Consider the following 22,973-nt stretch of genomic DNA (forward strand, 5'->3'; position numbering starts at 1 on the left):
TTCCCTGTGGGACCAGTGCCATTTCAGCAGTGATTTCCCTGTTTCAGCAGTGATTTCCTTTTGGGAGCAGTGATTTCCCTGTTTCAGCAGTGATTTCCCTGTTTCAGCAGTGATTTCCCTGTGGGAGCAGTGCCATTTCAGCAGTGATTTCCCTGTTTCAGCAGTGATTTCCCTGTTTCAGCAGTGATTTCCCTGTTTCAGCAGTGCCATTTCAGCAGTGATTTCCTTTTGGGAGCAGTGATTTCCTTTTGGGAGCAGTGATTTCCCTGTTTCAGCAGTGATTTCCCTATTTCAGCAGTGATTTCCCTGTGGGAGCAGTGCCATTTCAGCAGTGATTTCCCTATTTCAGCAGTGATTTCCCTGTTTCAGCAGTGATTTCCCTGTTTCAGCAGTGCCATTTCAGCAGTGATTTCCTTTTGGGAGCAGTGATTTCCTTTTGGGAGCAGTGATTTCCTTTTGGGAGCAGTGATTTCCATGTTTCAGCAGTGATTTCCCTGTTTCAGCAGTGCCATTTCAGCAGTGCTCTCCCCACCTTCCCCACGCAGGTGTGTGGAGGGGACAAACCCTTCCTGGCTCCCAGCGACCTGCAGGCCAAGCACGTGGAGCTGAAGGACGAGGCCGTGCGGCTTTTCCGCGGGGTGAAGAAGATGGGAGGGGAGGAGTTCAGCCGGCGCTACCTGCAGCAGCTGGAGGCCGAGATCGACGAGCTCTACATCCAGTACATCAAACACAACGACAGCAAGAACATCTTCCACGCCGCCCGCACCCCGGCCACGCTCTTCGTCGTCATCTTCATCACCTACGTGCTGGCCGGCGTCACCGGCTTCATTGGCTTGGACATCATAGCCAGCCTGTGCAACATGATTCTGGGCTTGACACTTATCACACTCTGTACCTGGGCTTATATCAGATACTCTGGGGAGTACAGAGAACTGGGCGCAGTAATAGACCAAGTGGCCGCAGCCTTGTGGGACCAGGTAGGCTAAAGAGCTTTTGATTTCAAACCAGCACACTAAAAGCACCCTCCCTGCACCCCACTGGGTTTTTTTAAGCCTTGAGTTTTCCTGATTTTCCTCCCCTTTGAGATGGTTTTGGCTTTTGGGGTTAGATCCAGCTGCTTGTGCTGGGATCAGTGCAGGGAGATCTGTGCCCTGTTTTAATTGAAGCTCTAATCCGTTCCTTAGACCTTCCAGATGGGGAGAGGAGGGGCAGAGGAATTGTTTTCAGATCAGTTTGTAGAGTTTTTTGTAAGGGGGAGGTCATGGGGCAGCACAGGTGGGGTGAGCAAGGCTGGAGCTGTGTCCCTGAGCCTCCAGTTCCTGTCCAGTGTGGAAAACAAGCTGTGTAGATCTGAGAAAACTCCCAGCAAGCTCTTTTGTTCTGCCTTTTTCTTTCCTACTTGTCTTACCCGTCACCAATGTGAGTTGGTGGAGCCTTGTGGGAATGGGCAGCTCTGCCCTGGATCCCCCTGGGGAGGATCCTGGTGTGTGTGCTGGTGTGTGCATGCCTGTGGGTGTTAAAGAGGAGCAGCCATCGCTCTCCCCTGCTTCAGGGCAGGGATTTTGGCTCTGCCAGAGGTAAAGGCCAGCTCTTGGCTCTCCTTGTTTTGGCACCAGACCCCGATTTCCCATTGCAGCCCTTCCCTGTTCCCACAGCAGAAAAGGGAAGGCCCAGCCCACACAGACTCCCACTGACCCCCTGCACCCCGTCCAGGGCTACAATCCCTGTGCCCAAAGAACCAAAAGGCTGCAGTGCCCTCCTGCCCTTCCCACGGCAGAGCTGGAGGAGCTCATCCCTCAGGAGCCATCCCAGGTCTAATTTCTGCCAGGAAGGGCCCTTCTCCACCTGCTCCCTCCCTGCTTTTCCTGCACCAGCGAGGTTTTCATGGAGAGCAAGCACATTTCCCTGCTTCCCTGTGCTGCTGCAGCTGACCTTGCAGCTTTGGGGGAAATAAAGGCAACGTTTACTGATGTTCCTTCATGGCAGAGCTGGGCAGTGGTGCTGCTCAGCAGACACATCCCTGGTGTTCCAGCTGGATTCATCCCAGCTGCCCTGTCCCCAGCAGCCTGAGCACCCCCAGTAAAGCCCCCTGCAGTGGCTCTTTGCCCAGGGGCACTTCCCAGGAGCCTTTGGGATATGCTGGAATATTTAAGCCCATCCCAGTGCAGGAAGCAGTGGGAGTTCAGCAAGAATAGGACACAGCAGGAAACCAGAGGTGCTGCCCACTTGCAGCATGTCCAGCTGGGGGAAAACAAAGAGGGTAAAGTGCTTGGAGCTGTTCCTGGCTGCCACAAGCCCCCATGGCTTTCCAAGCAGAGGGAAAGTTCTCCCAGGAAGGAGCTGTGGCAGAGGGGAGGTGCTGGGTTGGGCAGTGTCACCGTGCCCACCACGAGCCAGCGGCTCTGTCCCACGGCAGTGGGACCAGGTGCAGGAGGGATGGACGGAGCAGTGAGGGGTCCTGCAAGAGGGGGCCAGTTTGGGATGAGCCCCCCTGGGAGCACCCCATGGACACCTGTGATACACAGAGCTGTTTCTTTCTCTTTCTGTCTCCCCCTTCCCAATGCCTCTCCCAGGGAAGCACCAATGAGGTAAGTGGCTCTTGTTCTCCGCATGCTGCTGGGGCCAGCCAGGCCCTGGGCTCCTGGGAAAAGCATCTTGGCCCCAAAAGCATGTCTGGCCTGGTGGAGGATGGGAGTCACAAGGGCTTGGGGCAGCAGCTGCTGGCCTGGCTGGCTCTGGCTGTTCCCTGTGATCCAGATGCCTGGGCAAGGGTGTGGATGTGGGCACGGCGCTCCAGGCGCTCCTGGGAGCCAAGTGGGAGAGAGATTTGGGTGGGGAACGAGGAACGTATCAGAGGATACGATGGGGATTTTCGTCTTTCTCCCAGCAGTTCTGTTGGGGGATTTTCCTGTTGTGCCAGGAGGTCAAACCCAAACCCCAGATTGTTTTGGAGCACCAACTGTGCAGGTGCAGGCAGGGACAGCCTGGCCAGGCCTCTCCGTGCTGCTGGAAGTGCTGTGGGTGTTGTTTTTTGGGAAAAACCACCCCATAATGGATTAAGCTGAATGCAGAACCTGGGAGGCACAGTTCATCTCCCCGCATCTCCCTGGGCAGCACAAGGAATACAATCCTGCTCTCCCAGCGTGGGAGGTTCTGCCCCACTCAGGGGAGACCCCACCTGCAGAGCTGCCTCCAGCTCTGGGGTCCTATGTCAGAAGGACGTGGAGCTGCTGGAACAAGTCCAGAGGAGGCCACGGAGATGCTCCAAGGGCTGGAGCCCCTCTGCTCTGGAGCCAGGCTGGGAGAGCTGGGGGTGCTCACCTGGAGAAGAGAAGGATCCAGGGAGAGCTCCGAGCCCCTTGCAGGGCCTAAAGGGGCTCCAGGAGAGCTGGAGAGGGACTGGGGACAAGAGGGAATGGGTTCCCAGTGCCAGAGGGCAGGGATGGATGGGAGATTGGGAAGGAATTCCTGTCTGGGAGGGTGCTGAGGCCCTGGCACAGGGTGGCCAGAGAAGCTAGGGCTGCCCCTGGATTCCTGGAAATGTCCAAGGCCAGGCTGGACAGGGCTTGGAGCAGCCTGGGATAGCCAACCATGTCCCTGCCCATGGCAGGGGGATTGGAGCTTGGATGGTCTTTAGAGGTCCCTTCCAGCCCAAACCATTCTGGGATTCTGATTTATGATCACAGCCCCAGCAGCTCTGTGTGCCCGGCTCCTTGTGCTCCTCCTGCCCAGCACTGCAGGATCCCAGTGTGAGCTCCTGGAATGTTCCTTGGGCAAAGCCTCACCAGGATCTGACTAAACAAAAAAAAAGGCAACCTTCCTGCACATGGATGTTATTCCAGCTCTGTGTCCAAGGGCCTCCCCAGCCTGGCTGAGGTGTGACACGAGACCTTTCCATGTTTTTCTGTGTCACCAAAGGCTGCCAGCTCCAGCTGGCAGTGCCACCTCCTGAGCCACTGGATTCTGTGGAGAGTTCCTTTAGAAGAAATTCCAGCTGTTAAAAACCCTCCCACCCCTTATCCCTCCCAGCAGCCAGGGCAGCCCTGTGAGACCCCGGGGATACCAACCCCAGCAAGAAGCAGAACATGGGATTTGCTGTGGATGAGGTGTTGAACAAAACCTGCCAAGTAAAAATGAGCACTGTGGGACTGGTTTGGCAGCACAAAACCCTCTAAAGCAGCACAAAATGCTGCAAGGTCGCTTAGATGGGGCTTGAAGGTGAATTTTCAAGGAAGACAAGCAGAGAAGCTGTGTGAAGTCTCCTCCACCAGTCCACTGTGTTCCCAAACAATCCCAAAACGCCACTTTGTTCCCAAAGGCCTGTTTGGGATGTGATCAGCGTCCTGTTGGACACCTCTGGAGGCATCTCAGCCCTCACCCTCCTCCTCCTCACTGCCCCTTCAGCCTCTCCTGCTTCATTCAGCCCCTGAGCCCACAAGGAACACGTCACCCTGTCAGTGTGGGTTCCTGCTGGTCAGGTGCCTCTTCCCACCCTTTCCAGAGCTAATCCTGGCCTGCCAGCGGTCCCCAGCAGGAACTGGTGGGAGTTGGGTTGGTTTTTTCCTCCCTCAGCGACAAGTTCATTTGAAATGGGAACGTCAGCTCCGTGATGGTCACACCAAATCCTCTGCAGCCAGAGCCATGGCCTGGCACCCCCTGTGCTGCTTTCTCTGGGACAAAGGTGGGGAACAGGCAGGGAGGGACATGGGGAGTGTTACTCTCCTGTCACCCCCATGGGACCGGAGCCTGGTCCCAGCCCTGTGGGTGCTGTGCCATCGGTTCCGTGTGGGAAGCACAGCTCCGGGGCAGCCCTGCAGCCGCTCCCGCCTGTTCTGAGCCTGGCCTCGCTCCAGGACAAACGGAAAACAGTAAATTCAGGAGGAAAAAATCCGCATTATCTGCAGAAGAATGATGGGGACAATGACCCGTCACACCCTGATCACCTCGGGGAGCTGCCTGAGGGGGGAAAGCAAACGCTGAGGCTGCAGGAATTGAAACTGCGTGAAACACGAAGGGAAAAACAACCCCCAAATCCCTCACTCATAGTCCGAATAATGGATTTAATACAGCTCTAGGGGCATGAGGTGTTTGAAAAATTGGAATTGTAGAGTCACAGAATGTCCTGAGCTGGAAGGGACCCACAGGGCTCATCCAGGGCAGCTCCTGGCCTTGCCTGGACATGCCAGCAATCCCACCCTGGGCATCCCTGGCAGCGCTGTCCAAACGCTCCTGGAGCTCTGGCAGCCTCGGGGCCGTGCCCATTCCCTGGGGAGCCTGGGCAGTGCCCAGCAGCCTCTGGGGGAAGAACCTTTCCCTGATCTCCAACCTAAACCTTCCCTGGCACAGCTCCAGCCACTCCCTCAGGTCCTAAATCCGTGAGCTGGAGCCTTTTGTGTGTTGGACACTTGACCCAACTGTGCTGGTGCACAGAACATGCAGGGGCCATGATGGGCTGGAATGGATTGGGATTCCCTGGGTTTGGGATTCCCTGGGAGTGGGAAGGGGCTGGCCAGTGACTGTGTTTCTCTCCCCAGGCCTTGTACAAGCTGTACAGCGCGGCTGCCACCCACAGACACCTGTACCACCACGCCTTCCCTGCGCAGCGAGCCGAGCCCACCGACGGCGCCGACAGGAAGAAGGTGTAGGGAAGAACCCCACAGGGCACAGTCCCGGCCTGTTCCCAGCCGTGCATGGCCGAGGCACGGACGTCTCCTCCTCGGATCGACATCCTCACCCCGTGTCCATCCCCGATCCCGCTGGGAGCAGGCGGAGCGGCCCCGCCGGGGCAGGGCCAGCATGGATGCGTCCTGTCCCTGTGTACATACGGCACTGCCGCAGCCCAGAGCTTTGGTTTGTCATAGCCAGCGACTCCCAGCTCGTTTATGAAGCCTTATTTCCCCCTTCTTAATTAGTCGCCACTGAGGAAACGATAATTTACGTGATACCGCAACTAAAAAGGCTGAAGCTTATCCAAGAGCCAGTTTATTTCAGGTACTTGAACAAGTTATAACATGTAACCACGGTTTTTTCCTTCGTTTAACTGTTCAATTACATAAACATGATTAAAATGTATTAACTTGCTTTATCAGACACTGTAAGGGCACTTCTGCTATGGTCTGTTAACGGTGCTGTGAGGAACGCCGCCGTTGCTGTTTGTCTGCACAAAGTGTCACTTCGTAGCTGTGTTGGAGGAAGTTTCACTGTATTTCTGTACATATTTATCCATGATAGTGCATAGGACGTGTGGTACAGTTCTATTCTTTTATTGTCAGGACTATTAAAGTTTGCTTCTGGTTCCTAAGAAGTTGGTTCTCCAGGGAAAAGTTATTCACTTGCCAGGCAAGAGCTTCTCCTCTGGGATTTTTTGTTTTTGGTTTGATTTGGGATTTCAGAGTTGGTGTTTTGAGGGTAATTCACCCACTGACAGACCCAGAGCTTGGTGGCACCAAGAGCTTTGATTGTCTCAAGCCCATGTGGCTTTTACTGCTTGTAAGAACGGTTTATTTGATGTTTTAAGAGGCCACAAACTCAGTCACACAACCCTTGGTTCATCGAACAAAATGATTTTTATTGAATTAATAGGATTTACAAGAAATGTACTTTTTTTGTCTGCAGTGTTTATTGCACTGAAAAGAACCCATAAATAACATATCAGGACAATTAATGAACCAAATGAAATTACTGGAGAGGGTAACCGGACAATTTATTTTCCCCAAGTGAGGAGCTTTAAGACAAAAGCTCATTAAAAAAACAGTAATTGCTGTTACATCCTTGATTTTCCCCGTGGCGTGGCACAGTGGGTCAGACAAAGCTACTGCCTTTCCACTGGAGCGGGTCAGATTTTGGGAAATGCAGGATCAAAACCACTCTGCTTAGAGATCTTGGTCTTTAGGAAGGTACAAGTGTTCCCCCTCTGAGTAATCTGTGTGAAAATTAGGAGTAAGTCTGGAGTACTAATGAGCTAAAGTAAAAAATAAGGCAACTCAGGCTTCACTTCAGTGAAGCGCTCGGATCCGAAGGGTGAAATCAGCTCCTGGTGGGACTGAACAGGCCCAGGGTTGGTGTTCTGTACATTAAAGCTGTAAACAAAGAGCAGAGCTCTCTCAGGAGTGGGATCCCAAATCCCAAGGGAAATACCCCGAACGAGGCATCTGGATTTGGACAACGTTTGGAAGCCAGGACATGACAGTTGCATCTATTGCCCTTAAAAAATACATAGCCAGCTTTTAATACTGCAGCTGGCTGGTAGGAAAGAGATCAAGGATCAGGGGACCCATCAAACTGCTGGTTTCTCAGGATAACAAACTACTCCCGGTACGGAAAAAAAAGATTAACAAACAATTTCCACTTTTATAAACAACACATAATAAATGTAGAAAAATATTCAAGAGGATAATAACAAAGGTGCAACGTCAACAAAAATAAGCTGCCTTTTCAACAAAAGCACTTTTCCTTTGAGAGTTTGTTTGTGGGTGTGAGAAGAACCTGTCAGAGCTGGCTGGAGCTCAGCAGTTGGTGCCGTGCTGCTGCGCGTACCACTGCTGCCGCTGCTGCCGGTGCTCCAGCTCGGTGAGCAGCGCCTGCCTGTAGGCCTCGTACAGCTTCACGATGCGCTCCAGCTCCTTCATGAACAGCAGCTTCAGCATCCCCTGGTACGTGTCCAGGTCGGCCAGCTGGAACAGCTCCCACTTCAGGATGTGGTCGTACCTGGGGGGAGAGCAGAGAGGTTTCTCCAGGCTGGTTCTTGAGCAAATCTGAATTAGCCTGGTTTACGTGGTTGACACAAAAATGAGGAGTTGGGGAGTGGAAATGAGCTGGAGAAACATCACAGGGAAATGGCACAGTCCCAGCTAACACACCAAAAACCTCCAGGAATACAGGAGATCCCCTTAACTGACCAGAATAAACCAGAAGAAAACACGGCCTGGGGGAGCTGGGGGTGTTCACCTGGAGAAGAGAAGGCTCCAGGAGAGCTGGAGAGGGACTGGGGACAAGGCATGGAGGGACAGGACACAGGGAATGGCTTCCCACTGCCAGAGGGCAGGGATGGATGGGAGATTGGGAAGGAATTCCTGGCTGGGAAGGTGGGGAGGCCCTGGCACAGGGTGCCCAGAGAAGCTGGGGCTGCCCCTGGATCCCTGGAAGTGTCCAAAGCCAGGTTGGATGGAGTTTGGAGCAGCCTGGGATAGTGGAAGGGGTGGGATGGGATGGTTTATAAGGCCCCTTCCAACCCAAACCATTCTGGAATTCTATGGAAATGCATTTTGGAAGCATTGAACAGCAATTCCATTCACGAGACACCTGGAACATTTACCGTAAAACATCTGTTAAAATCAGAGTAACGCAGAAAAGTGAATTCTTCCAGCAGCTCAGCAGGTACCTCCCAGGGGATGGGGACAGTGCCAGCCTTCCCTCCCAACCAACTGTTCCCAATCCAGCTGTAACGAGTGTTCTTGGCTGCTTAACCTCTCCAATTAACCCCTCTTGGTTAATTAGCAGCAATAATCTACAATAAATATTTAATGCAAGCCCTGATGTGGTTCCACCCTCCTTTCCTGCTTTTCCCTCATTACAATCCACTCACAATCTGATTTGCTTAGCTTGGAAATAGGGAGCTGACTGCTCTGATTATTACAGAACAGGAGAAACTCATGGAATAACGGAATTATTTGGTGCAGCTGAGGCACAGGAGAAGATGGATTCACCTGAGTGAAGGCTGAAGCTGAAATACCAGTGAATTTATGGAAATAAACTGCATTCCCCACTGAAAGGTCACATTCCAGAGGCATCAGAGAAGCACCAGGACGTGCAGGTGACTTCCAAAGAGGCTCTGAGGAATTTTAAGAATTTAACTAAAACTGAGCACAGCTTCTATAAACTTCCTAAAGAACAGCTGCTGTACTGAAGTTATCCCTAATCCTGACAGGGCTGCACTGCTAAAATCAGTTTTCTCCCCCAACAAAAGAGGAATAACAAATTGCAGCTGTTTGGAGTTTGAGCTCTGTATTGACAAAGAGGGGTTTGAAGGTTTCCAGGTACAGCCACCTTTGGGAGCACCTTGGGATTGTTGAGATCACAGGAACAACACCTTTCCCTCTCTCTCCTTTCCCACTCATGAGGAGCCAAATAAACCCCTGGCTGAGAAACAGGAGGTTACTAGAACAGAGCAGGCAGCCAGAATATCCCATGCCCTGGGCTTTTCCCAGTGGATACCAAGGATTTAATACAAACCAGGACGGTGTCAACACAAGAGACGCTGATTTGCCCTGAATCTCAACAGCCTACAGTTGGGTAGGGCTGGAAGAACAAAGTCCTGCCTTCGGATCCCAGCTCCAAAAGAGGTGGGGAAGAACCTGAACCATGTGATCTCTGCAAGGAAGGAATTTTGGGGTCCTCACCCTCATGCCACCGTGGGAACAGCTCCCAGATTGGGATACCTGAAGAGGGAGAAAGATCCCATTTGAGAGTTGAGCCAAGGGTTAAGATCAAGTTTGGAGTCTTGACGGCAGCGTGAGACTCCGAGAGCTGCACTTGGGCTCTCCAAACAAAACCCCAGAGATGCCAGGAGAGGGGAAAAGGATTCCTCAAGGGAGCAAAAATTCCTTGATACTGGACAGGTTTGGGCTGGAAGGGACCTCAAAGCCCATCCAGTGCCACCCCCTTCCATGGGCAGGGACACCTCCCACTGTCCCAGGCTGCTCCCAGCCCCAATGTCCAGCCTGGCCTTGGGCACTGCCAGGGATCCAGGGACAGCCCCAGCTGCTCTGGGCACCCTGTGCCAGGGCCTCCCCACCCTTCCAGCCAGGAATTTTTCCCTATAAAGTAGGGACTATTTTGGCTAACACTGGACTCTCTATTAAGCTTTTTCTAACCCTAATTCTTTTCCTCTAGAGAAATTTGTTGGAAAAACCCCTAATATTCCCTATTTTTGCCATAATGATCTACTTTTCTCACCAAAAACAACTGGGCTTTACAGCTACATGGATTTACAGTGCCAGGGGTAAGTAAGAAACCGTAAGAAAATAAACCAAATTATTTCAGTGCAAAACTGTGCTGATAATTAAAACCTTGTCTCAGCCTACTTGATAGAAAGAAATCCCTGAGTAATTGTTTGTCTTGTATTTGTTTCTCAAGTTTGAAGACAAATATCCGAAAGAATCCACACAACACAGACTGAACTATTTAAAATTACATTGTCTGGATGTGCCAAAGAGCTAAATAAAAAAATGCAGCTGCAGGCAAAAACTGGAAGTATTTCTAGGGAACAAATCCTACAGGCTACAGGAACTAAGTGTGGAGCCTCAGTGAACTGGGGGATTTTAGGGCAATTTAAATCTTTATGGGCTGCTGGCAAACCCAGCAGTCACAAGAAGTAATAAAACTCATTCAAACTGTAGTTACTAGAAGCAGGTAATAAAAATAGGGAAATTTTTTTAGTGGGAGTCACATCTCAGCCTGAATTTGCAATTCCAGACTGGCCTCGCTGCTGTAAAACTGAGTTTCCCCATATTCTCCCTACAAATAGTACATGATTTAATAATTATTAAACCATATTTGGGGTTTTATTGCTTTCTATTCAGTGTAACTGTTCTGCAGAGCTTGCACCCATCAGAAAATCTCATTTGTTTATGCTGACTCAAACCTTTTTTTTGGAGGAAACTCCCTGTTCCTGTAGCAGTTTATGTGACAAAATGACTTTTTATTACCACTTAGTTTTTAATTCAATTTCTTGAACAGAAATATAGGAATAGAAATATAGATGTCAGCCTGTATTTGGCCTTCCAGGGCCTAAAGGGGCTCCAAGGGAGCTGGAAAGGGACTTTGGACCAGGGATGGAGGGAAGGACAAGGGGAATGGCTTTATAAATTCAGGTTGGCTATCAGGAAGGAATTGTTCCCTGGGAGGGTGGGCAGGCCCCGGCACAGGGTGCCCAGAGCAGCTGTGGCTGCCCCTGGATCCCTGGAATGTTCCAGGCCAGGTTGGCCAGGGCTTGGAGCACCATGGGATAGTGAGAGGTGTCCCTGCCCATGGCAGGAGTTGGAATGGGATGTTTTTTAACTTCCCTTCCAACCCAAACCATTTCATGATTCTATGATTTAAAATTCTTAAGGGTGAAGGAAAAGCTGTGCTGTTTAAAAAAGAAATATAAGAGACATGAGGAAGTTACACCCTAAAAATGTTTCACATATTTTCTGAGCACGTGGTACTGCTCTTGTAAATACTCTGAAAGCAAAACACATCCTTCACTCTCTGACAGAGCTTTCTGCAAGTTGTGTGAGCTGCAAGAAGTGATCACTTCAAGTAATGCCTGAAACAAAGCAAATTAATGTGGTAAACATTTGGTACAACTCCCTCAGGCTGTCAACCTCAGCCCTGATGCAGCTAAAAACCAGATACTGCACAAGCTCCACTGTCAGTCGTGGAAATTCAATTTTTTTTTCACTTTCAGTGTGAAATGCAGAAGAAAAAAAGGCAGAATCTCACTTGACAGGAGCCCTGGCATAGACCTGCAGCCAGTCAGGGATCTCAGCACTGTGGTAGGGGTTGGCAGGGACCAGCAGGGGTTGGCTCCTCTCCGCGGGCTGCGGCTGGTAGGACACGGGGGGCGGCTGATCGTAACGGGGAACACTGCAAGGGACAGGGACAAGCGTCACCTCCACTGCAATCATGGAGTTATTAACATTACACAGACATTAATTAGTGCAAAGGCTGGTGTGCAACCTCACACGGGGCGTTGCCTCAGCTGGCCCGCACCGAGCAACCTGCTGCTGCTGTTGTGGTAAAATTCACCTCAGCCCCACTCACCAGAGCACAACAAAGCCCTGGAGCTGTTCTTAAAAAGTATTGATTCATATAATCCACCAGTTAATGTATTAGAACAGATGTATTCAGGCAGCAGCTGATCAGAGTTATTCCATATAAAGGTATCCCTATGTATTTATTTATCTTTTGTGCCACAAGCTGAAGAACTTTCTCTTCCTGGGTATCCGCAGAATAGACTGAGCAGGAGAAATTAACAGTTAATTAAATATTAACAATTAACTGTTAGATTTGGTGTGTATTAACAATTAATATTGGATTTGGTGTGTATTAATTTTATTTTACCTTGAAATTATGAGTAGCTAAAATATCCATTTTAATTCCAGACAAGACTTAATTCATGTTTCACATGTTCAGAGCATCTCCAGGAACATCAGATCAAGCTTCCTTTCAGTTTACATTTCAATTCTGTTCTCAGCAACTCTGATGTTTTACTGACAGCTGAAGAGCTGCTTTGTTAGATTTAGGAGCAATATCCTGCTTCTAAACTTCAGAAACATGAGACAAACCCCCAACTTTTTCTAAAAACCTTACTGAGAACCAGCAAAGCTGAAAATAAGGATTTTTTTGTATTTGATCCAAACCCAGCTCCACTGCCCTAAGTGGACAAAGAAACCCAGGCAGAGCAGGGAAGGTGGGAGGCTCACCTGGGAGCACAGGGGTGTTTGTACTGAGCCCTTTTGTTGATGTGATCCACGTAGTAGACCCCGAATTCCGCAGACTCCACGCGCTCCCAGCCCGGCGGGAGCCCCTCCCGCTCCAGAGGGTGGCTCCAGTGGGTTGTGTTCGTGTTGTGATCTATGTAGTATTTCCTTCCTCGGATAGTCCAGTCCACTGACCAGCCAGGAGGAAGAGGTAAATCTTCAGAACTATGATTTGTTAAGTTTCCTAAAGATGTAGCAGCAACTCTCCCGATGCCTACAACAAAGGGAGATCAGTGGTTAGTTCAAGATTTACAGAAATTTTAATTTCTGTTAATAAATTATTACAGCTGCTTCATTTATCAACAAAAAAAAACCCCACAGCTCTTTTTCTAGTTAAAGTCAGAAGTGAAAACCATCCAGAAAAATCACTGAGTCCCAACAAAGCCTTTCAGGTGAACCAGTCAAGAACAGCAACAGGACAAGGTAAAAGGAGAGAGGAGAGACAAGCAGGGTTGGGGGTACAAGAGCTGACAGGAATCAGTAGCTGATTAAATTCCCACCTCTTCCCTGGAAACAGAGCACAATTGGGATTTACCTGTCACTAAATTTAAGAGATTGCTCAGTAGCACTTAGAATTATGTGATTTGTTGTAACACACAGAGAGCTTTTACAAATTAGCAGCTGGATGGTGAGACGTGACTACAGGAACAGCTCCTTTCCCATCCCTTCCTAGGGATACTCGGGAAGCTGGGTGAAATAAAAGCTAGATGAGCAAGTACAGAAAACTCATATAAAAACCACCCCCAAGACACCCAACCACAAAAACCAAGTGACATAATCAAGAATTCTGCAGGTTCTTTCCATCCCTGGGAATTCGCTACGTCCTGGATGTGCTGGGCTAAATTCAGCTCTCTTTTAAAATTCATTTCAAGTAATTCCCTCCAGTCACTCACAGTTCTACAGTTAAACACTGTCTGGTTTTAAAGACAATTCCAATTACCTTTTCATCCCACAACCAAATAGATCTATTCAATCCCATTATCACCAGAGTTTGTGTGTTACTATTTTCCATAGCCAGCAGAAAGGATTTGGGAGTCACTTTTCCCACTTTTTTAGAAGTCAGAAATCACCCCCTCACATATTTACTGACAGGAATACACCCCCTCCTTCTTTTTTTCAGGAATAACATTTTTGTGGGGTTATTTTTTGAGAGAAGGGAAACGCAGAGTCTCTCTAATCTAAAATGACAGCCTGAAATCTGGGTGAGCTATTTCCTAACAAAATATAACAATAATCCAAAATAAAGTTACAGGAAGGCTCCAAAACAACTGGATAAATAAAAAATAAATTAAACCCCCCCTCAAAAACATCCTCCTGAGTTTCTTTAAAGCTTTATCCTCATCCATAAATCTTTTTCCAGCATTGCCATGTTCTGAGCTGTTTGGCCTTAAAGGATTTCCTCTTGTTTCAGTACTTACCTATTTGTCAGCATTATCAAGGGAAGCTGATGGCTGTGTCCATCTTTAATTAGGATTGAACAACCTAGACCTTAATTCCAAAGACACATCCTGGAGGCTTCCTGACCTTTGGAAGGACTGGGGCAGGGAAGCTGGTTCAGCCCCTTGCTACAGTGGAGGCACTGGTTTGGTTTTCATGCCACTGACAAAATACAAACATTTCAGCTTCTTGAAAATGCAGTGCTTGGGATAAACAGATCCAGGATTTCCCCCAATTAACTGAACCTCTGGGTTGTAATTTCATGGATGTGTAAATAGTGACTGTTAAATCAACACTGCCAGGAGATCTGAACACAAACTTGACTGAGGGGGGAAAAAAAAAAATCCGTATTTTTCTGTTTACTGTTAAAATCTGCATATCCCTGTATTTTTCTTACAGTTCCTCCTCCTGAAATTCTGGCCTCAAATCCATTTACTCCTTGGGGTAAAGGTTAATGCTTCCCAACAGCTGGAAGAGGTGCCAACCTCTGCACCACCACGTTCTCCTGACACATGGATTCTCCCAATGCCAGCTTATTTTTAATTTCCAAGATGCAAAGAACGAAAGTAACACCAGGCCATAAATGTTTTTTCCATTCCTTTTGCCACGTTGATTTCATACATGAAGAAGCAGAGCCATTAAAATAAATTTATACAGATGTAGAAATTACCAGTTTTGAACAGTGTTCCATGAATGTGAAATCAAAGTCTAGACTTAAAAACTGATGGTTTTAACTATCATTTTTCCCTTAAATCACAGATTATATTGGAATATTCTCTGTGTTGGAAGTTTTAAGATGTTGATATTGATAGGGCCATAAAGCCTTCAACCCAGTGTGGCATGAAAATCAACAATTAGTGCAATTTAGACATTTTCTCATATAAAATTCTTTTTTAGAGATCAAAAGAAATTGTCTGTTGGCTTTCCTGATAAATCTCAGCTGTTCCTTTGTGGGAGAATGGATACACACATAAGAGAAAAAGCTCCTCCTATAGTTCTGAACAGTAAGAGAAGAGGAAAATCAACTTTTTAATATATATAAATATACCTGTAAGTATCAACAATAAGACCAAACAACACTTGGAAGAGTAAATTCCTATGTGACCTTTTCCAAAGTATAACCCAAAGAAGAAAGTTCCAAGACAGCCTAAATCCATGGACTGTGAACACTGCCTTTTCCATGGCAAATTGCCAGGAATGACATTTTCTGTATTTAAATTCCAGGTAAAGTCTGAGCTCTAAAGCATTTTCACAGCAGCCCAAAGCTGCACACAGGATTTTCCTGCAAGCACCAGGGATATTCCCTGGATTATGGGCTGGCACCAGATTTATGTATCCCAAATATAAAACCTGAACAGTTTTTATACAAACATCCAGTGTAAAACCTGGTGTTTTCCTGGCATGGAGGACATGATCCCTACCACAAGATACACTGAACAAGTTCATTGTAACTCTCAGGATTTTTTTGCTCACACACTCTTTTAGCTGTAACAAGACAGAAATCCTCATTCTTCCTGCTTTCCCAAGGAACACAGTTGCTTAAATTATCCACTTTTTCCAAATGTTTCCTTTCCTCTGCTTAAGGATGAGCACTCTCTGGAGTGGCATTATCAAACCTCAAGGATCGTCAACAGTTAATTTAAATGTATGCATTTGTAAAACCTTTTCAAAATGTCTCTTTTGAACTTGTCAAGCCTCATTTGGAAATTCTGAATATAATATAATATAATATAATATAATATAATATAATATAATATAATATAATATAATATGGGGTATTTTTTGGTTCAGCTGTTACTTTTAAGGAACATCAATATTAAAATTATTTGAGGCTTTAATTTTCCTTCCATTTCTAAAATCTACAACTTAAGATCTTGAATTAATTACCTTTGAGCACCACATTGCAATGCACTTTATCAATGCAAGGAGTTCTTTCTCTTAAAAATGTAATTGAAGCCAATAAAGTCACAAGTGAGAATAATCTGTAGTGTGTTCTTCACTCAAGGAAACTGTGTTTGGTTTGTTCCTTTGGGAAGGAACAAAGGAACTGGAAGTGATGTCAGTGCTTTCCCAGCTCAGTAAAAGGGCTTTACTCTGAGGGCACCCTGCCTGGAAAGAAGTCCAAGCCCTTTGGAGCAAAGATTTCCAGGCCAGCTAAGGGCAGCTCTTCAGGTAAGAAGGACAGGAGAGAAATCCCATCACCAGCATAAAGGGGAAAGAGTAAAACCACAGGAGAAAGCCTCACTTGGGTAGAAAATGCCCTGATGCTGGCAGAGAAACTTCAGAGCCCAGGAACTCCCCACATGTGGCTTCACCCAAATTTCCAAGTGCTGGAGAACAAATCTTACAAAACAGTATTTGTCTTTAATTAGCCCAATTGTCTTGAGAGCCTTTTTTGAAGATGCCAAAATCCTCTCCCTTCCCCTCATCAGAGCGGGGTGAAGAGCAGGAAGAGAAGATGAACAAACTGTTTAATTTTGAAGGAGTAAGTAATAATAAAGTAACACAAAGTTCCAGTAACTGTCCTGTTTAGACAGGTCTGCAGGTCCCAGGCCTTCCTAACCCACTCCAGAGCATCTGAAGGAACTTCCTGAGCACAAGCACCTCTTTAGTTGGTGGGAATGGGGTGTTCCAAGCAAGCACAAACTCACAAATAGGAAATGACAGGAAGAACTCTGAAAGCTTCAAGAATTATGCTGCAAAATTACTGCAAAATCAGCACAAAAGAAGAACAGGGCAGGAACTGCCATTTGTTTAAAAATGTGAGAAGTGTACACACAGAAAAATAAAACCAGTGCTATTTCAGCTCTAAATGGGTTTCATGCCATCATTTGTATCTATTTTGCTCTTACATTAAACAAGTTTGCAATTTTTAAGGGGTACAGCTTAACAGACGAACCAAAAGCACACTGGATTCTCTGTTGACTGTTTTTCTCCTGTGACATCCCAGTGAACTCATCACAATCCACCACCAGAAAGTGCCTTTACAGTGTGATTTCAAGCTCAGCAATTTTCACAGAAGACACAGAAGAATGTTTCAGCTTACCGCTCACACAGGTACAAATAACTCTGAGGTCTTGGTTACAAGTTAGTTCCAATCTACACTGTAGGTATAACTTCAACCACAGACCTCCCCAAAACTTTAACCTAGAAGAGAGGAAAGAGATGGCGAGGAAAGACAGGTAAAGTCTCTTAGAATTAAAAGTTTGAAAAGGACACTAATAAAAAAAAAATTAAAAATCTAAGAAATGCCACAGAGGTAGCTAAACATACAAAATTAGGAGGTATCTCAACTGAAAACACTGGTAAGGAAAATCAGCAGCATTGAATTGCTAATTAGAAACAAATTTAATGAAAATATGGAAAGGAGGACATGGTAGAAGTGAATCACAATGAGAGAGAAAACATGACTTCAAGGAGAAATGCCTATGGAAGGACATGGCACTGCTAAAACATCAGCTGCTGAAAAACCACAGGGCTTCCCTAAAGACCTGGCTGAACACTTTGAAGATCTCGGTAGGAACGTTGTGAACTTCTCTCCAAATTACAAAGAGGAGAATCTTGATTTTGAATGAAAGCTGAAATTCACAGGCACTTCTTCACCTCCAGACTGCAGCTTCCCAAAAATCATCTCAGTGTGACCACCATGAAATATCATCAAAGCAAGAACACCTTGTGTTCACCAGGCAACATCTCCTTGGGAATCCACCCACACCACACCAGAACTGGCCAAGGGGACCTTTAGAGGGAGGCTGGGAGAGGAGGGAAAGGGGAGAAGGCAGCATTTACAAACTCCAGCTAATAAACAGACTTTTCATTTGGAACTGCAGGCATTAGGCAATTTTGCCATCAATTATCTCAATGAAGAGAAACACCAATGGGGATGTGTAAAGAAAAAGTTAATTTAGACAAAGACAGTGAAAGCAACAGGCTCAGTATTCTGGAAATGCAAGAAAAAGAAACAAGGAATTACAGAGAGATTTGGGAAAACACTGAAGGTCTGAAGGCAATGGAAGGTTCAAATAAAAAGAAGCTTAACAGTGAGATGAAGGAAGTAACAAAATCTAAAATTTTCTTTTTTTGGGCCACATAATTCTTTAAGAAAAAGGAAAAGAGGATTTTAAGAGTTCATATGGAGATGAAAAAAAAACTGAGGAAAGGGAAAACATTGGCAGTTGAAAGGCTCACCTTTGTCTCTCCCTACAAGTGCATGACATTAAATACTCACCCATCACAAACCTGTGTAGAATTTGTTCAAACTATTAAATGTTAAAGTATGAGAGTGAATGACAAAACCAAGCAAACAGGAGCAGCTTCTTTATGATTTCCAGGGCTAAGAGGGCACAGGTCAACAAAGAGCAGGAAAAAAAAATCTGTTTAGGAAGATGTTGCTACAATTGAGAAAAATATGGCTGTGGAGCCCTTCTTTTAAAAATTTGATATATTAACCTCCACTTCCAAGCTACAGCTTCATTTCTGGAAATCTCCTCAGCAGACACAGCTACTGTGGTAATTCTGAAGGTTAAATTGATGGACTGGTTTGAGAAATCCTCCCCTCCTGCCTCTCCTCCCTAAAATATCCCAGCACACACTACCAGGTGCTTGTTACCTGGACCAGGTAAATGTTTAATGACTGTTGGATGAGCATCAACTGGCAGAGGTGGATGGTTTGCACACAAAATCCAAGTAGTTCACATATATTAACATTTAACAAAATAAAAGGAGGATTGAAGTAGCAGGCCTTAAACACCATCATTTCAGAATTTCCCTGCTGGAGTTTCCATTTTTCATGGAAGTATTTCTGTGCTGAAGAAAACAAAAGCACTGACAGGTTCTAATCCCACACACGAGGTCAGTAGCATTAAAAGTTGATGTTCTGCCCCGCAGATTTATTTTTCTAGACAGGAGGTTTATTTTATTAGACACTAATTGCTATCTTGTTTACAGATTATAAGTGACAACGAATTTCATATTGAAGGTACATTATTTACAGGTTTGAAATGTTTGTTTCAAACTCCTCCTTGGGCATAGCTTTTGTAATATCAAATACAGAATTAAGTATTTCAGAAAAATAATATTTAATGGATTCTTCTTTCTTATGCTGTTCTGTTTTAGAAAACAAAGGCAAGTTGCAGTCAAAGTAAGGGAGGAAGAGGCATATTTACAAACAATTTTAAAAGCTAAAGGAAAGGAGGCAAGGACTAGGAAGTCAATTTCAGCACTAATTAGATGCCAATTTGCTAATTACACAAAGCAGTCATTTCTCCCTTTTACTATTTATAGGAAATTATTTTAATTATTGAGGTCAAATCCAAACAATGAAATTAAATAATAAGATGATAGTTAAAATTTAATGATAATAACAATAATAATAATAATGCTGCAATATAATTTAGAGCTGTTTGTTAATTCTCTACAGCATGAAAACAGGAGATGTCCCTCAATGAATAAAATTCCTTGCTAGCCAGCAAATTATGTGCAGAGGAGATGTACATATGCCTGGCATTAAAAAACTCAAACTTGCTTGACCTTACTCGGTTTACTTAGTAAAATAATCCTGGTTTAAGTCTGTTTTTCCTTTCTGGGTATGTGTGATCAAACTCTCAATTCTAATTATTTAGATCCCAGAAACGCCATGAAAAAGCAGCTCTGTCCTACACACCTCAAACACGACCCTGATCATCCAGACACACCTCTGCACCCGAACTCTCAACCAAAACCGTATTTTTAACAAAAGCAACAACGAATCCTTACCTGAAGTGTGCCTCCCATGGTTCTGGGACATCCTCTGGAAAAGATCACTGTTGTGTTCATAATACCTGTAGTCCTCGTGCAGGCGGTCGCTCAGCTGATGTCTCCTCTGGGCATCGTAGAAACGATCGTAGTAATAGCCCCGGGCTCCGGCGTCGCCGTTCTCCAGCCCGGGACTGGCTTCGGAGAGGAAGGACTGCGAGGAGGAGCCGTATTCCCTCGGGACCTCAGCCAAACTCCTGGCAAGGTAGGAGGGTGCAGACAGTCTGTTGCTTTCTCGCCTCATTATTTCGTGAGGCGGCCTCTGCACCGGAGTTCGGAGGAAGCTCTGGTTCCTGGAAACAATTCCATCTCCCCCCGGCGGGTAGGCAGAGGATGTGGAGTCGGGAGGGCAGATATCAGTTCGTCTTGGAATGGTCGGACCGTGACGGATAAAAGAAGGCATCAGATCTGATAGAGAGCATGGAGGAGAAGTAAGAATTCTGCCTATACAGTATCTGAGCGGCCACGGTGATTTACACCCTGAAACTGAGAAATTCACGTGCAGAACACACTCAAGGCACCTCTAATGCCTATGTAAATGTGATGGGAATGCTGCAGAGTGTCCTGGTGCAGCAGAAACCAGCACACCCCACAACAGCAGCAGACTGGTGCCAGGACAGAGCAGTTCTGCCAGGAGAACTGCAGCTACAACAAACAAACCAACCCCAAACCCATCAAAAAAACCCACACAAGTGAAAAAAACCCCAAACCACCCACACTGTGTTGTGGCTACATCAGTCAGGGTTCGTATCTCTCTATGAGAAGGGTCAAGAAAATCCAAATATCCTGGTTACTGCTTCATTGGGAATGCTGTCCATAACTGGGAATGACAAGATGTTAATGCCCACAGGAATTCAGAACAGAAACAGAATTCACACTACCCCCCCTAATCCCAGAGCCACAAAGTTCAGCCAGAAAAATGCTGTCATTCCACAGACGTTAAATTCTCAAATTATCACAGAGATATTTCACTTTCCCCTTTACAATTTCACTGCCTCCCTTCAGTAAGTGAAACATCCCTCCTCTCCCTACTTTTACTTTCAACATGATATAAATAAGTAGTTTCCTGCCAGGTAAGTCAATACAAATCATAACTTCCATATAGAATGAGATTATGCCTATTATTAATTACTCCTTATTAATAAACTCTTACAATTTATGGTTAAAATCTGGTGCACCCCAGAAGGTGTCAGCAATCAATCCAATTATTTATTGTGTAAACAAACCCATTTCAGTCTCGGGTTGTCTTCAAAGACCACGGAAACCAAACCTAAGTGCACTTTCAGTGTGTATTTGTTGGGTCCAGCCCTGGGAGCACAGGGCTGTGGCATCAGAGCCACGGGAAGATCCCTGCATCCCAGGTGACCTCACCAGGCTGAGTCATGGCTAGGACCTGGAGCGTTTGCTTCCGCAGGGATTTTATGCAACTGCCTGGCGGGACAGTTATCTCATTCCACAGCGCCCAGATCGGGAACACAACCACTCCATTCTGGAAAGAGCGCGGGGTCACGGAATCACGGAATCGCAGATTGCTTTGGGCTGGAACGGTGCCCCGAAGCTCACCCAGCTCCAAGCCGTGCTAGAGGGACACCTCCACTATCCCAGGTTGCTCCAAGCCTCATCCAACCTGACCTTACGATCACTTCGGTTCATGTAAAAACAGTGCCTGGAGACTGTCTGAACCCCGGCCTGCTAAAACGGAGGAACCCAGGACCGAGAAAATACAAAAACCCACCAAGTTTGGGTACGCTGAGCACCCGGTGGCACAACGCGTGCAGAGCTCGCTTTGAAAGTCGGGCTTCCTTTCAGTTTTAACTTCCCTCTGTTATCTCCCAGAGCTCACAGCATGATTAAACACACGTTTACAGGGAGGAATAACCCCCACATACACCCACAGGGATGAGGCCCCCTCACCCCGCCAAGGCCGCGCAGCTCCAGGGCCCGCCAGACCCGCACCGGCCGCACACAAAGGCCTCGGGCCGCGCCCCCCGGAGCCCCGCGCCGGTGTCGCCCGGTCCCCCCGATACTCACTCCGCAGCAGCGGGCTCGTCTCCTTCTTCACGTACTTCCCCTGCACCTCGCCCGGCTTGGAGAGCTCCGTCCGCGTCTTCTTCCGCGACAGCATCCCACCTCCCGGCCCGCTGCCACCGCCCGCATGCCCGGCGCCGCTCCCCGCTCCGCAGGGCGGGGGGGGGGGGGGTCCGGCCGCCCCCGGGGGCCGGGCCGGGACCAGGAGCGGGGTTGGGATCGGGATCGGGATCGGGCCGGGCCGGGGGTCGCTGAGGGGACGCGGCGGGCGCGCGGGGGGTTGTGGGAAGGCGGCGGCCGCCGCCCTCCGGGCCGGCCGCGGGGCAGCGCAGGGGAGGGGGCGCGGCCACAGCGCCCCCGCGCGGCGGGGAGGGCGCGGCCCCTCAGGGAGCGGCGGGAGCCCGGGAGAGCAGAAATGCCGGGATAGCTGGAATTCCCGGAATGACAGAGATCCCGGAAAAACAGAGATCCTGGAGTAACAGAGGGACAAAATCACAGTGACAGAACCACCGAATCGTTGAGGTTGGAAAAGCCCTCCCAGACCATCGATTCCAACCTGTGACCGATTCCCACCTCGTCAGCCAGCCCGGAGCGCTGAGTGCCACGGTCCGGTGCTCCCCTGGACACCTCCAGGGATGGGCACTCCAACACCTCCCCGGGCAGCCCCTTCCATTACCTGATAACCCCTTCCATGGAGAAATTTTCCCTAATATCCAATCCAAACCTCCCCTAGCACAGCTTGAGGCCGTTTCCTCTTGTCCTTTGGGAGCAGAGCCCGACCCCCCCGGCTGCCCCCTCCTGTCAGGGACTTGTGCAGAGCCACAAGGTCCCCCCTGAGCCTCCTTTGCTCCAGCCTGAGCCCCTTTCCCAGCTCCCTCAGCCGCTCCTGGGGCTTCAGACCCTTCCCCAGCTCCGTTCCCTTCTCTGGACACGCTCCAGCCCCTCTGTCTTCTTGTGAGGAGCCCAGAACTGGACACAGCAGTGCTTGACCAGGGAGGTTGGACCAGGAGCCCACTGTGGTCCCCTCCAGCCTTTCCCATTCCATGATTCTGTGAAAGGCTTGCAACAAGCCCACAATACTTTCCATATAAAGGTGAAGAGCAGGGATGCAACTTCAGTGGAAAATATGCCAAGATGTGTTCACTCCCTGTCAGTTTTTTACTAAATGTCATACTTTCATAATGGAAGAAA

General features: G+C 47.7%; 2 protein-coding genes across 3 annotated transcripts in view; one reads left to right on the forward strand and one right to left on the reverse strand.

Annotated features, from left to right (window-relative positions):
- Positions 1-6,304, forward strand: part of ATL1 (atlastin GTPase 1) — a 30,074-nt gene extending 23,770 nt beyond the window's left edge. Inside the window, exons 12-14 of one of the 2 annotated variants that reach the window (XM_032111112.1) lie at positions 546-977; positions 2,574-2,588; positions 5,535-6,304. In XM_032111112.1, coding sequence (XP_031967003.1) covers positions 546-977; positions 2,574-2,588; positions 5,535-5,645 — 558 coding nt within the window. In that variant the 3' untranslated portion in view covers positions 5,646-6,304. The remainder of the gene's footprint in view (positions 1-545; positions 978-2,573; positions 2,589-5,534) is intronic. The other variant, XM_032111113.1, reaches the window with a different exon arrangement.
- Positions 6,305-6,547: 243 nt separating this feature from the next.
- Positions 6,548-21,945, reverse strand: SAV1 (salvador family WW domain containing protein 1). The gene is made up of 5 exons (XM_032111114.1): positions 21,786-21,945; positions 19,716-20,162; positions 12,468-12,738; positions 11,485-11,628; positions 6,548-7,707 (listed from the first exon to the last, which is right to left on the reverse strand). Exons 1-5 carry the CDS (start codon positions 21,877-21,879, stop codon positions 7,506-7,508), a joined length of 1,158 nt encoding a protein of 385 aa, XP_031967005.1. The 5' UTR covers positions 21,880-21,945; the 3' UTR covers positions 6,548-7,505.
- Positions 21,946-22,973: the final 1,028 nt, after the last annotated feature.

This window comes from Corvus moneduloides, chromosome 6 (assembly GCF_009650955.1).
Source record: "Corvus moneduloides isolate bCorMon1 chromosome 6, bCorMon1.pri, whole genome shotgun sequence".
NCBI classification, from domain to species: domain Eukaryota; kingdom Metazoa; phylum Chordata; class Aves; order Passeriformes; family Corvidae; genus Corvus; species Corvus moneduloides.